This window comes from Hemitrygon akajei, chromosome 11, assembly GCF_048418815.1.
Source record: "Hemitrygon akajei chromosome 11, sHemAka1.3, whole genome shotgun sequence".
In the NCBI taxonomy this organism is placed as follows: Eukaryota; Metazoa; Chordata; class Chondrichthyes; order Myliobatiformes; family Dasyatidae; genus Hemitrygon; species Hemitrygon akajei.
This window is the reverse complement of record NC_133134.1, coordinates 81,350,578-81,364,506: the sequence shown is the minus strand read 5'-3', so window position 1 is coordinate 81,364,506 and position 13,929 is coordinate 81,350,578. Positions and strand designations below refer to the sequence as shown.

At 53.0% G+C, this 13,929-nt stretch overlaps 1 protein-coding gene across 4 annotated transcripts in view; it reads left to right on the top strand.

Annotated features, from left to right (window-relative positions):
* The window catches only part of LOC140735767 (atrial natriuretic peptide receptor 1-like), a 312,139-nt gene that overhangs the window by 274,257 nt on the left and 23,953 nt on the right, over window positions 1-13,929 (top strand). For all 4 annotated transcript variants that reach the window (XM_073061232.1, XM_073061231.1, XM_073061230.1 and 1 more), the window contains 4 exons: window positions 3,951-4,113; window positions 6,682-6,828; window positions 10,408-10,531; window positions 13,531-13,599. In XM_073061232.1, coding sequence (XP_072917333.1) covers window positions 3,951-4,113; window positions 6,682-6,828; window positions 10,408-10,531; window positions 13,531-13,599 — 503 coding nt within the window. The remainder of the gene's footprint in view (window positions 1-3,950; window positions 4,114-6,681; window positions 6,829-10,407; window positions 10,532-13,530; window positions 13,600-13,929) is intronic.

The following is a 13,929-nucleotide window of genomic DNA, read 5'->3' as shown; positions in this document are numbered from 1 at the left end:
GTCCCACACACACTGACCCTTACTGGGTTCAGTCCCACACACACACTGACCCTCACTGGGTCCAGTCCCACACACACAGACCCTGACTGTGTCCACTCCCACACAAACACACTGACCCTCACTGGGTCCAGTCCCACACACACACTGACCCCCACTGGGTTCAGTCCCACACACACTGACCCTCACTGTGGCCAGTCCCAGACACACACACACTGACCCTCACTGTGACCAGTCCCACACACACACTGACCCTCACTGGGACCAGTCACACACACACTGACCCTCACTGGGTCCAGTCCCACACACACACACTGACCCTCACTGTGGCCAGTCCCAGACACACACTGACCCTCACTGGGTCCAGTCCCACACACACACTGACCCTCACTGTGACCAGTCCCAGACACACTGACCCTCACTGGGTCCAGTCCCATACACACACACACACACTGACCCTCACTGTGGCCAGTCCCAGACACACTGACCCTCACTAGGTCCAGTCCCACACACACTGACCCTGACTGTGTCCACTCCCACACACACACACTGACCCTCACTGTGGCCAGTCCCAGACACACTGACCCTCACTGTGACCAGTCGCACACACACACTGACGCTCACTGGGTCCAGTCCCACACACACTGACCCCCACTGGGTTCAGTCCCACACACACACTGACCCTCACTGTGACCAGTCACACACACACTGACCCTCTCTGTGACCAGTCCCACACACACTGACCCTCACTGGGTCCAGTCCCAGACACACACTGACCCTCACTGGGTTCAGTCCCACACACACACTGACACTCACTGGGTCCAGTCCCACACACACATTGACCCTCACTGTGGCCAGTCCCAGACACACACACACTGACCCTCACTGTGACCAGTCCCACACACACACTGACCCTCACTGGGACCAGTCACACACACACTGACCCTCACTGGGTCCAGTCCCACACACACACACTGATCCTCACTGTGACCAGTCCCACACACACTGACCCTCACTGGGTCCAGTCCCACACACACACACTGACCCTCACTGTGACCAGTCCCACACACACTGACCCTCACTGGGTTCAGTCCCACACACACACTGACCCTCACTGTGACCAGTCCCACACACACTGACCCTCACTGGGTTCAGTCCCACACACACACTGACCCTCACTGGGTCCAGTCCCACACACACTGACCCTCACTGTGACCAGTCCCACACACACTGACCCTCACTGGGACCAGTCCCACACACACACTGACCCTCACTGGGTCCAGTCCCACACACACTGACCCTCACTGTGACCAGTCCCACACACACACTGACCCTCACTGGGACCAGTCCCACACACACTGACCCTCACTGGGTCCAGTCCCACACACACACACTGACCCTCACTGTGACCAGTCCCACACACACTGACCCTCACTGGGTCCAGTCCCACACACACACTGACCCTCACTGTGACCAGTCCCACACACACTGACCCTCACTGGGTCCAGTCCCAGACACACACACTGACCCTCACTGTGACCAGTCCCACACACACTGACCCTCACTGGGTCCAGTCCCACACACACACTGACCCTCACTGTGACCAGTCCCACACACACACTGACCCTCACTGGGTCCAGTCCCACACACACACACTGACCCTCACTGGGTCCAGTCCCAGACACACTGGCCCTCACTGGGTCCAGTCCCACACACACTGACCCTCACTGTGACCAGTCCCACACACACTGACCCTCACTGGGACCAGTCCCAGACACACTGACCCTCACTGGGTCCAGTCCCACACACACACTGACCCTCACTGTGACCAGTCCCACACACACACTGACCCTCACTGGGTCCAGTCCCACACACACACTGACCCTCACTGTGACCAGTCCCACACACACTGACCCTCACTGTGACCAGTCACACACACACTGACCCTCACTGGGTCCAGTCCCACACACACTGACCCTCACTGTGACCAGTCCCACACACACTGGCCCTCACTGGGACCAGTCACACACACACTGACCCTCTCTGGGTCCAGTCCCACACACACTGACCCTCACTGGGACCAGTCCCACACACACTGACCCTCACTGTGACCAGTCCCACATACACACTGACCCTCACTGGGTCCAGTCCCACACACACTGACCCTCACTGGGTCCAGTCCCACACACACTGACGCTCACTGGGTCCAGTCCCACACACACTGATCCCCACTGGGTTCAGTCCCACACACACTGACCCTCACTGGGTCCAGTCCCACACACACACACTGACCCTCACTGGGTCCAGTCCCACACACACACTGAACCTCACTGTGACCAGTCCCACACACACTGACCCTCACTGTGACCAGTCCCCCACACACTGACCCTCACTGGGTCCAGTCCCACACACACACTGACCCTCACTGTGACCAGTCCCACACACACTGACCCTCACTGGGTCCAGTCCCACACACACTGACCCTCACTGTGACCAGTCCCACACACACTGACCCTCACTGTGACCAGTCCCACACACACACACTGACCCTCACTGGGTCCAGTCCCACACACACTGACCCTCACTGGGTCCAGTCCCACACACACTGACCCTCACTGTGACCAGTCCCACACACACTGGCCCTCACTGGGACCAGTCCCACACACACTGACCATCACTGGGTCCAGTCCCACACACACTGAACCTCACTGGGTCCAGTCCCACACACACACTGACCCTCACTGTGACCAGTCCCACCACACACTGACCCTCACTGGGACAAGTCCCACACACACTGATCCTCACTGTGACCAGTCCCATACACACACTGACACTCACTGGGTCCAGTCCCACACACACACTGACCCTCACTGGGTCCAGTCCCACACACACACTGACCCTCACTGGGATCAGTCCCACACACACTGACCCTCACTGGGACCAGTCACACACACACTGACCCTCACTGGGTCCAGTCCCACACACACACACTGACCCTCACTGTGACCAGTCCCACACACACTGACCCTCACTGGGTCCAGTCCCACACACACTGACCCTCACTGGGACCAGTCCCACACACACACTGACCCTCACTGGGTCCAGTCCCAAACACACACTGACCCTCACTGGGTCCAGTCCCACACACACTGACCCTCACTGGGTCCAGTCCCACACACACTGACCCTCACTGGGACCAGTCCCAGACACACTGACCCTCACTGGGTCCAGTCCCACACACACACTGACCCTCACTGTGACCAGTCCCACATACACACACTGACCCTCACTGTGACCAGTCCCACACACACACACTGACCCTCACTTGGTCCAGTCCCACACACACACTGACCCTCACTGGGTCCAGTCCCACACACACTGACCCTCACTGGGACCAGTCCCACACACACACTGACCCTCACTGGGTCCAGTCCCACACACACTGACCCTCACTGTGACCAGTCCCAGACACACTGACCCTCACTGGGTCCAGTCCCACACACACTGACCCTCACTGTGACCAGTCCCACACACACTGACCCTCACTGGGTCCAGTCCCACACACACTGACCCTCACTGGGACCAGTCCCAGACACACTGACCCTCACTGTGACCAGTCCCACACACACACTGACCCTCACTGTGACCAGTCCCACACACACTGACCCTCACTGTGACCAGTCCCACACACACACTGACCCTCACTGGGTCCATTCCCACACACACTGACCCTCACTTGGCGACAGGACCGATGGGGACAGTGGGAATTCCTGCACAGCTTCTCTCTGGATCCGGCCCTGATTGTGAGTGAGAACAGCACTGCCTTCCACACCTCTTCCCAATCTCCTCCCTGTCTCGACAGTGAAACCACCTGTTCCTTTCTCCAACTCTCCCCCCCACCCTCCCCAGTACCCCTCTCACTGCTATATGGTAACTGTTCCCGTATGTGGCAGAAATTATCGAGAAGGTGAAGGGTCAGCAGCGGCCCCCCTTCCGCCCGAGCACAGACACGAGCTTGGAGGAGATCAGTCTGTTGATGCAGCGCTGTTGGTCGGAGGATGTCCTCGAGAGGCCTGACTTCAACCAGATCAAAGTCCTCCTGCGGAAACTCAACAGGTGGGTCTGCTTCTCCATGGTCCAGAGATCAGAGATTAGCCACCTCTGCCATCTCATTGGTCCCGCTGCTTCCTTGGTCCATGTCCACTGCTGGTCCTTAAGGACCATCCCGGATCACTGCTGGGAAGAGGCTGTGAGGTGACCACCTTGAACCACTGCTCTCTGTCCGGATGAGGCTGGGGTGGGAGCAGTGCCAGGATTTAGACCCAGCAATAACACTCTGCCTCCAGCTCAGGAAGGATGATGTCCCCCAGTCAGTATAAAACTACAGATTGCACACTGCACACAAGTATAAGGATGTATATTTGTGAATGTTAACTTAGCCAAAGAGTTAGTAAAGAAAACAAAAGGGCTCATTATAACTAATCAGTCAATTGTGCACAGGTCAGAGAACAAATCTTCCAAAACCCATAGTCATCGATCCTCAGCATACCTCTGCGCCTTGGCTCCATCGAATCATATTTCCCCACCGGTTCGAATCCTACAACCGGTTCTCTCCAGCATCTTCAATCTTCATCTCCCGCCAAACAAAGACAAAGACCCACCACCCGTTCCACTCTCCTGATTGGATGGCCCACATTCCCAAGCATCCCCTATTTCCCACAGTAACCCACACACTGCTTCTACGGAAAGACCGTTACATGAAACACCCTACAACGTTAGCAGTGAAACCGTCACCAGGGTGTTACACTTGTAAATGCTATTTTATTATAAATAAGGTTATTTTGGTTATAGGCGGATTATGCCTCTGCACCCAGCGGTAACCATAGAAGCTTTAGAGAGGGTAGCAGAGGAGATTTACCAGCCAGATTAGAGAGCATGATTTATGAGGATAGGTTGAGCAAACTAAGGCTTTTTTTCTTTGGAGAAAAGGAGACTGAGAGGTGGCTTAATACAGATGTACGAGGTGATCTGAGGTATAGATCGGGTGGACAGGATCGGGTGGATAGATCCCAGGGCAGAAGTGACTAATGTGGGAGGGCACAATGTAAGGTGATTGAAGGAAAGCATCGGGGGGGGGGGGGGGGTGTCCGAGATAAGTTCTTTACACAGAGAGTGGTGAGTGTGTGGAACATCTTGCCGGGGGTGGTGGTAGAGGCAGATGCTGTGGAGGTAGTGGTAGAAACCCTCAGCTAGGCATACGGATGACAGAAAAATGGAGGGCTATGTAGGGGGGAAGGATTAGATTGATCTTGAGGTAGGTCGAAAGCTTGGCACAGCATGGTGGACGGAAGGATGTGTAACTGCAATATGCTTGGCAGACCAGAGATGGTCCTACCACCAATGGCACAGTAAAGGGGGGCAATATGCAATGGTGAGTAAATGCCAGCATTGCCAGTAGATGCCCAGATCTAGTGAGGCGGTGAAAGTAAAGTTGTCCTCATTAATGTCAGCACACAGTCAAGGGCACGCCAGTGGCCATATTTCATGAGGAGATCTGGTACATCGTTCTGGCTGGTTGCATCTCCGCCTGGTATGGAGGAGCCGCTGCACAGGGTTGGAAACTCAACTAACTTCATCATGGCCATTAGTCGCCCCTCCCACCTTCCCCAGTTGAGGTGATGCCTCAAAAAGGTGCCATTCATCATTTAGGACCCTCACTACCTACGTCATGCCCTCTTCTCGTTACTATCATCAGGGTCTTTCTTCCACCATCAGAGATATTTATCCGGACTGCTGCTCAGGATCCAGACTGTTGCCGAGGGCCCTTAGCATTGCCAATAATCCTTCTCGGCCGTCCAGCAATCTGTTTGACCCCCCCCCCCCCCCCCGACCATCAGGCAGGAGGTTCCGTAGCATTAGGACAGGGGCTGTTAGGATGGGAAATGGCTTCTTAACCCCCTCCCCCAGGTGGTGAGACTGCCACCAACCAGGTCTCATCACGTGTGAAATAGCAGTGCATTATACTGTTCACTTTTTAAAACTTGTGTCGTAAATGCAATTATTTGTTAATTTATTTGTGGTAATATTACTTTATGTGTTGTGTGTGAGTTATATGTACTGTGTTGTGCACCGTGGTCCAGAGGAATGTTTTTCCGTTTGGTGTTACAGGTGTCCCCCCCCCCCCCCCCCTTACAAAGATAGAAACCTTTCTTAAGCTGAAATGGCGTAAAGTGAAGAACCATCAATTTATATGGGAAAATTTTCATAAAAGCAAAAATCCTCTTTGTATTGCGAAAACAGGTTACTTTTGTAAAAGCGAGGTGACATAAAGCGAACATTTGTAAAGCGGAGGACACCTGTATACGGGTGTACAGTTCAATGACAATAAACTTGAACTTGAGATGGCACAGAAGCCTGAACACCGACATCTAATATTTTAGGAACAGCTTCTTCCCCTCTGCCGTCAGATTTCTGAATGCACCATGAACCCATGTACACTGCCTTACTGTTTTTACTTTTTTTTGCATTAATTTAAAAAACATTTATCTCTATGTATTTCTTATTGTAATTTATAGTTTCTTTTTATTCCTGCTGCTGCAAAAACAGGAAATTACACCGGATATGTCAGTGATAATAAACCTGATTCTGATTCTGAACTTCCCTCTGTCCGGTTGGGTCCCACAGGGAGAACAGCTCCAACATTCTGAACAACCTGCTGTCGAGGATGGAGCAGTACGCCAACAACCTGGAGGAGTTGGTGGAGGACCGGACGCAGGCGTACCTGGAGGAGAAGCGGAAGGCTGAGGCACTGCTCTACCAGATCCTGCCGCAGTACGTAACCTGCCCCCACTGGCTCCGCTCACCCTCCGCCCACCGACACTCGGGGCCCCGCGGCTCACGTCCATATCCCAAGGGAGCCTTCGGGCGTGAAATTTGAGGGACCTTTTGCATTTTTTTTTATTTTAGGGGCCCTTGTGCCCACACCAGCCAGTTAGCCGGCCCTATCTGCGAGGAGTTTGTATGTTCTCCATGTGATCGTGTGGGTTTCCTCGCACATTCCAACGAGGTATGGATTAGAACAGTACAGCAGCCAAGTTGGGCCAAAGGGCCAGTAAGTGTGTTGGACTGTTCTTTGTAACTCCACAGTGAATTGTGCAGAGAGGCCAGATTCCGATTTATTCCTCACAGGTGCATTAAAACACACAGAAAATGCATCGATTGCTTTAAGAACCAACAGTCCCGAGGATCTTGCTGGCAGCAGCCCACAAATGTCTCCACGCTTCCGGCACCAACATAACGTGCCCACAACTCACTGCTCCTGATCCAGACGCCTTTGGAAACCAGAGCTCCCAGAGGAAACTCTCTGTCAGAAGGAGAACGTATCAGCTCCTTACAGAATTGAACTCTGAACTGCAGCGTCCCGAGCTGTAATAGCGTCCGGTAACCGCTATGCTACCGTAGCGACCTTTGCTTAACAACCAACACACCTGAGGGTGCGTGGGGCAGCAGAAAACCTTGACACACATCCCAGAGCCAACATAGCATGTTCACAATGTTCAACAGAATAATACAAAGAAGCTAAACAAACCCTTCCCACCCACCCACTCTCTCACTGACACTCACACACACATTCACCTAGACATGCACACAACCACTCAGCCTCTTCCCACTCACCCACTCACCTGTCACCAACTCACCCATGCATCAACCCACTCGCTGACACACCCACACAGTGACCTGCCCATTCCCCACCCACTCACCCACCCATCCACTCATTCTCCCACTCATCCACCCACTCACCCACCCACCTACCCACTCAACGACCCACTCACTGACACACCTACACAGTGACCTAGTGACCTGCCCATTCCCCACCCACTCACCCACCCATCCACTCATTCTCCCACTCATCCACCCACTCACCCACCCATGCACCCACTAACCCACTCACCTACCCACTCAACGACCCACTCACCCACTCACCCATCCACCAATCAACTCACTCGGTCACCTACCCATCCATTCACCCAGTCATCCATCTACCCACTCACCCACACACCCACCACTGACTCATCCACCAATCCACTCACCCAGTTACTCACCCACACACTCACCCACTCACACGCTCACCCACTCACCCATCCACCAATCAACTCACTCAGTCACCTACCCACTCACCCACTCATTCTCTCACACCCACCACTCACACATCCACCAATCAACTCACCCACTCACCCTTTCATTCACTCACCCTCACACGCACCAAAACACACACATTCTCTCACTCTCTCTCTCACACATACACATACAATCTCTCTCTCACTCTCTTACACACACTCTCTCACATACACACACACTCAGACACACTCACATATACACACATTCACTCTCTCACACACACTCTCATAAAATCACTCTCTCTCACAAACACACACATTCTCTCTCACTCTCACACAACAAACTCTCACATACACACACAGTATCTCACAGACACACATACTCACACACTCTCACATGCTCTCACACAATCACTCTCTCTCACACACTGTCTCTCAGATGCACTCACACACACTAACACAAACTTTCTCTCATACACGCACTCTCACTCTCCCACACATATACAATCTCTCTCACACTCTCTTACATTCACTCACACACACTCACAAAATCACTCTCACACACAAACACACACGCAATCTCTCTCACACACCACCACACTCTCATGCACACTCTGTCACACACACCACACGCTCTCTCACTCCTTTCTCACACACACTCAAACAATCTCTCTCACACATACACACTCTCTCATACACTCACACACACTCTCTCGCACACTCACACACACCACCACACTCTCACTAACTCTCTCACAGACACACTCACATACACACTCTGTCGCACACTTACACATATCACCACACTCTCATTAACTCTCTCACAGACACACTCTCACACACACTCTCTCACAAACTCTCACACACAATCATTCTCTTACACACACACACACACACACACACACACACACACACACACACACACACACACACACACACACACACACACACACACACATAACATCTCACTCTCACTCTCACATACACAGACCTCTAACCACAGTAGAGGCCACCAGAATGTGTTCTGGATTCACGCAGCACAGAAACTGTGCTTCCCCACAATGTCCGTGCCCTGCAGTGTCCCTACCTGTCTGCACTCATCCCATTTACCCACATCAGACCTTCTCCATCTTAGTCCAGATGCTGTGACAGAGAGTCTCTGCTTCCGTCATCTGGTAACACATTCCAATCTCGAGCCAGCCCCACAGATCCCCTCCAAACCTCCTACCTCACAATTTAACCTCTGACACTCCCGTTATCTGGTAACACATTCCAATCTCGAGCCAGCCCCACAGATCCCCTCCAAACCTCCTACCTCACAATTTAACCTCTGACACTCCCGTCATGTGATAAAGATTTTCACTCTCAACCCCACCGCTTTGCACATCTCTTGTCAGACAATGTCAGAAGTCAGAAGTCGCCATTGGAAGAATGCTGACATCTCAAAGGGCTGTAGGAGGTCACGGAGATGGGGGAGGGGTGTAGGGGAGGCAGGGTGTTACAGAAACAGGGAGAGGTGTGGGTCACAGAGGCAGGGAGGGGTGCAGGTCTGAAGGTGAATACTGAGACAGGGAGGGATGTAGAGGCCAAAGTTGGTCACCAAAACAGGGAGGAGTGTAGGCTGAAGATGGACACAAAGACAGAGAGGGGTGTAGGGGCAAAAGAGGACTGGGTCAGGAAAGACTGTGGGGTCGGAGGGGAGTTACAGAGATGGTGTGGGATGTAGGGGTTAGAGGGATTTACAGAGACAGGTAGGGGTGTTAAGCTGGAGAGGGGTGTAGTTGCTGAAGGGTATTACAGAGACAGGTAGGGGTGTTAAGCTGGAGAGGGGTGTAGTTGCTGAAGGGTATTACAGAGACAGGTAGGGGTGTTAAGCTGGAGAGGGGTGTAGTTGCTGAAGGGTATTACAGAGACAGGTGTGGGTGTTAAGCTGGAGAGGGGTGTAGTTGCTGAAGGGTATTACAGGGAGAGGTGTGGAGAAGTTGTGATCACAAAGGGATTTTCACATGTGGTTGAGGATCACCACTTTGAGCTGATATCACTAATCACCGTGATGAAAAGTGACTGAGCCAGCGGAAGGTTGGAGGGTGAAGGAACCGTGACACGGGGTCGAAGGAGATGTGTAGTGCAGCCAAGATAGAGACTCGGTGAAGTCTGGCCCACTGCTCCACTGCCACCGGAGACAGGAGACAGGAGCCCTGAGGTTGGAAGTGAGGGCCTTTTGGGTTTCAGGGAGGATTTTCAGAGCATAGCTTACTGACAGCTTAACCCAATTCCCCCTTCCGATTCCCAGCTCGGTGGCCGAGCAGTTGAAGAGGGGCGAGACAGTCCAAGCGGAGGCATTCGACAGTGTCACCATCTACTTCAGCGACATCGTGGGCTTCACGGCCATGTCTGCCGAGAGCACTCCCATGCAGGTAAGAGAGTGTGAGTGACCCAGAAGGTCTGGGCGTATCTGACTTACTTCCCCGAGGACAGCCGGCCAAGGACGTGCTTTATCATGGGAGCAGATGATGCCGAACACCAGCATGGGCTGAGAGGTTTCTGCCACCTGTCTGAACCCAGGAGAGAGCAGCTCAGCTCACTCAAACCATCAAATGGAGTTTCTTTACAATGAGTATTTCTGTCCGTTGGTTAAAAAATATTTGAGGTGGAGAATCGGCCAATCAAGTCATTGAGAGAGACTGGTTGTTCTTGATTGGCTGTGGGAAGCTGGGACACTGTGACAACAGACAACCAATGGCAGGACACAGTGGAGACAGAAAGTATTGGTGAGACACCGTGTCAATGAGCAACCAGTGGCGGGACACCGTGGGGAAGGTGCTGAGCCTGTGCCAAAGAAAGGGATCTCCGTTGCCTAAAGAATTGCCTAAAGCCCAGTATTCCTCCTCGGTGCCCAGTACAAGATCTTTGCCCAGGCAATAGCCAATTGTCTGGGCTCCATGCTCGGTCAAGTGGACCACCCAGGTCAGTCCTACAAGGTCCCAGGGCTGTCCATCCAGGACAATATCCACCCCATCTGTGCCGAGAAGCTGGTCTGTCAGTCACCTTCCTCTCCCTTGATCAGGAGAAGGTGTTTGACAGCGAGGACCACGAGTACCTTTTCTGGACTCTGCAAGCATTCGGGCTTGGGCCACATTGTTAATTTTGTTAACCCCATTGAGGTTAATAGGTCCTTGACCACGCCCTTGTGCTTTGGGATGGGTTTGCATCAGGGGTGCCCCATTTCTGGGTAGTTGTCCTCTGTATGGGGCCATTCCTGTGCCTTCTCTTTTAAGACATTGACGGGTTCAGTTCTGTGCAACCTAGACATGAAGGTCATCCTTTCGGCTTACGCTGATGACGTCCTCCTCATGGTCACTGACCCTGTTGACTTGCAGAAGATGCGACACTGCTGGCAGATCTTCGCAGCCATGGGTCAACTGGGAGAAGTGTGTGGGCCCCTTGGTGGGTCAGTGGCAGGTGGATCCCTCTACTTGGTAGGTTGAGACCCTTGCGTGGAGCACCACACACCACCTCTACTTGGGGGCTTGAGACCCTTGCGTGGAGCACCACACACCACCTCTACTTGGCGGGTTGAGACCCTTGCGTGGAGCACCACACACCACCTCTACTTGGCGGGTTGAGACCCTTGCGTGGAGCAGCACACACCACCTCTACTTGGCGGGTTGAGACCCTTGCGTGGAGCACCACACACCACCTCTACTTGGGGGGTTGAGACCCTTGCGTGGAGCACCACACACCACCTCTACTTGGCGGGTTGAGACCCTTGCGTGGAGCACCACACACCACCTCTACTTGGCGGGTTGAGACCCTTGCGTGGAGCAGCACACACCACCTCTACTTGGGGGGTTGAGACCCTTGCGTGGAGCACCACACACCACCTCTACTTGGGGGGGTTGAGACCCTTGCGTGGAGCACCACACACCACCTCTACTTGGCGGGTTGAGACCCTTGCGTGGAGCACCACACACCACCTCTACTTGGGGGGGTTGAGACCCTTGCGTGGAGCACCACACACCACCTCTACTTGGGGGGTTGAGACCCTTGCGTGGAGCACCACACACCACCTCTACTTGGGGGTCTACCTGAGCTCATTGGAGGAGGCCTGGGTGGCAGACTGGCAGGATTTGGAGATAAAGCTCTCTGCCCAGCTCTGACACAGGCCAGTTCTCCTTTATGCAATCTCATACCAGGGTAGGGCATTTGTAATAAATCAGCTGGTCGCCTCCATGGGCGGGGGGAGATCAGCTTTTGTCTTCAGGACCCAGAAGAGGCTGGTGGACGACTTCTATGGTGATAGCAGGCATCGGGTCTCTGCTGCGGTCCTGAGGCTTCCGGTCGCAGAGGGTGGTCGGTCCTCGATGTGCGTGCGCACCCCGCTGGCGGCTCTTCGGCCAGCCAGAACTGCTCCACTACCCCAAGCCCCTCACAACACCCACCGTGATAGGATGGGGACCAGCCCCACTCTCAGCTAGAGCACCGTCCCCCACTGGCACAGGGGCACCCTTTCCGGAAAAGATGACACTCAACAGCGCTCGGTGAAAATGAGGCAATTCCTTCAAAGCGGCGTGGTTGATGCTTGCTGTGTGCCCCCCTGCAGTCGTGTCCTCAGCACGCCCAGCTGGGCCACGAGGCTTCCAGCAGCAAGCACCAGCCACACTATTTTATACACAGTAATAGTCATATTTTTATTTTAATTTATTCACTGTCTTATAAATACTTAATGTTTGTACCTTGTGTATTTTTTGTGTAAATAAACTTTTGTAGTTTTGTTAAAAAAACGATAAGAAATAGTGGGAATTCATGGTCATGGGCAACCAATGGTGCAACACAATGTTGATGGGCAACCAATGATGGGACACCGTGTGGGCAGGCAACAAATGGTGGGACAACATGGTGACAGACAACCAATGGTGAGACACCATAGAAAAAGACAGCCAATGGTGGGAAACCATGTCGAAGAGCAGGCAATGGTGGGACACCATGAAGAAGGACAACCAACTGCAGGACATCATGATTAAGAGCAACCAACTGTGGGAACACTTGATGATTGGCAGTCATTGGATGGGGCACCATGAGGACAGTCAATCAGTGGCAAACTAATGCCAGACAAATGTCACGTGTTGAAATCTCAAATACGTAATGTGTGGAGTTGCCAGTCGATGACCTGAGTCAGGCCTTGTTTCCTGTCCTATTGATGGCTGCTGGGACCCAGACTCACCCCCCCCCCCCACCACACACACACCTTCTTCTAGGTCTCGGACACACCACCCTAACGCTCTTATGTTGCTGTTGAATTTCTAATGGTTTTATCTGTGGTCCTGCTCGCTCCCGGTGGACACCTCAGTCTTCAGCTGAATGCCGGCATGAAAGTTTCTGCACGTCTAACCCTTTTGATTCCAATTGGCTACAGGTGGTGACGTTACTCAATGATCTCTACACCTGCTTCGATGCTATTATCGACAACTTTGATGTTTACAAGGTAAGTAGACTGCTCTACTTACATCTCCTTCTGCCTCCCCTACTTCACCTTGACTCTCCTCTCTCTCCTTGCCTTTCACCCTCTCTCTCGTCTCTCCCCCAGTCTATTTCATAAGAACATAAGAAATAGGAATAGAAGTAGGCCATCTGGCCCGTCGAGCCTGTTCTGTCATTCAATAAGGTCATGGATGATCCGGCCATGGACTCATCTCCACCTACCTGCCTTTTCCCCATAACCTTTAATTCCACTACTATGCAAAAATCTATCCAACCTTGTCTTAAATATATTTTCTGAGGTAGCCTCCATTAGGCAGAGAATTCCACAGATTCA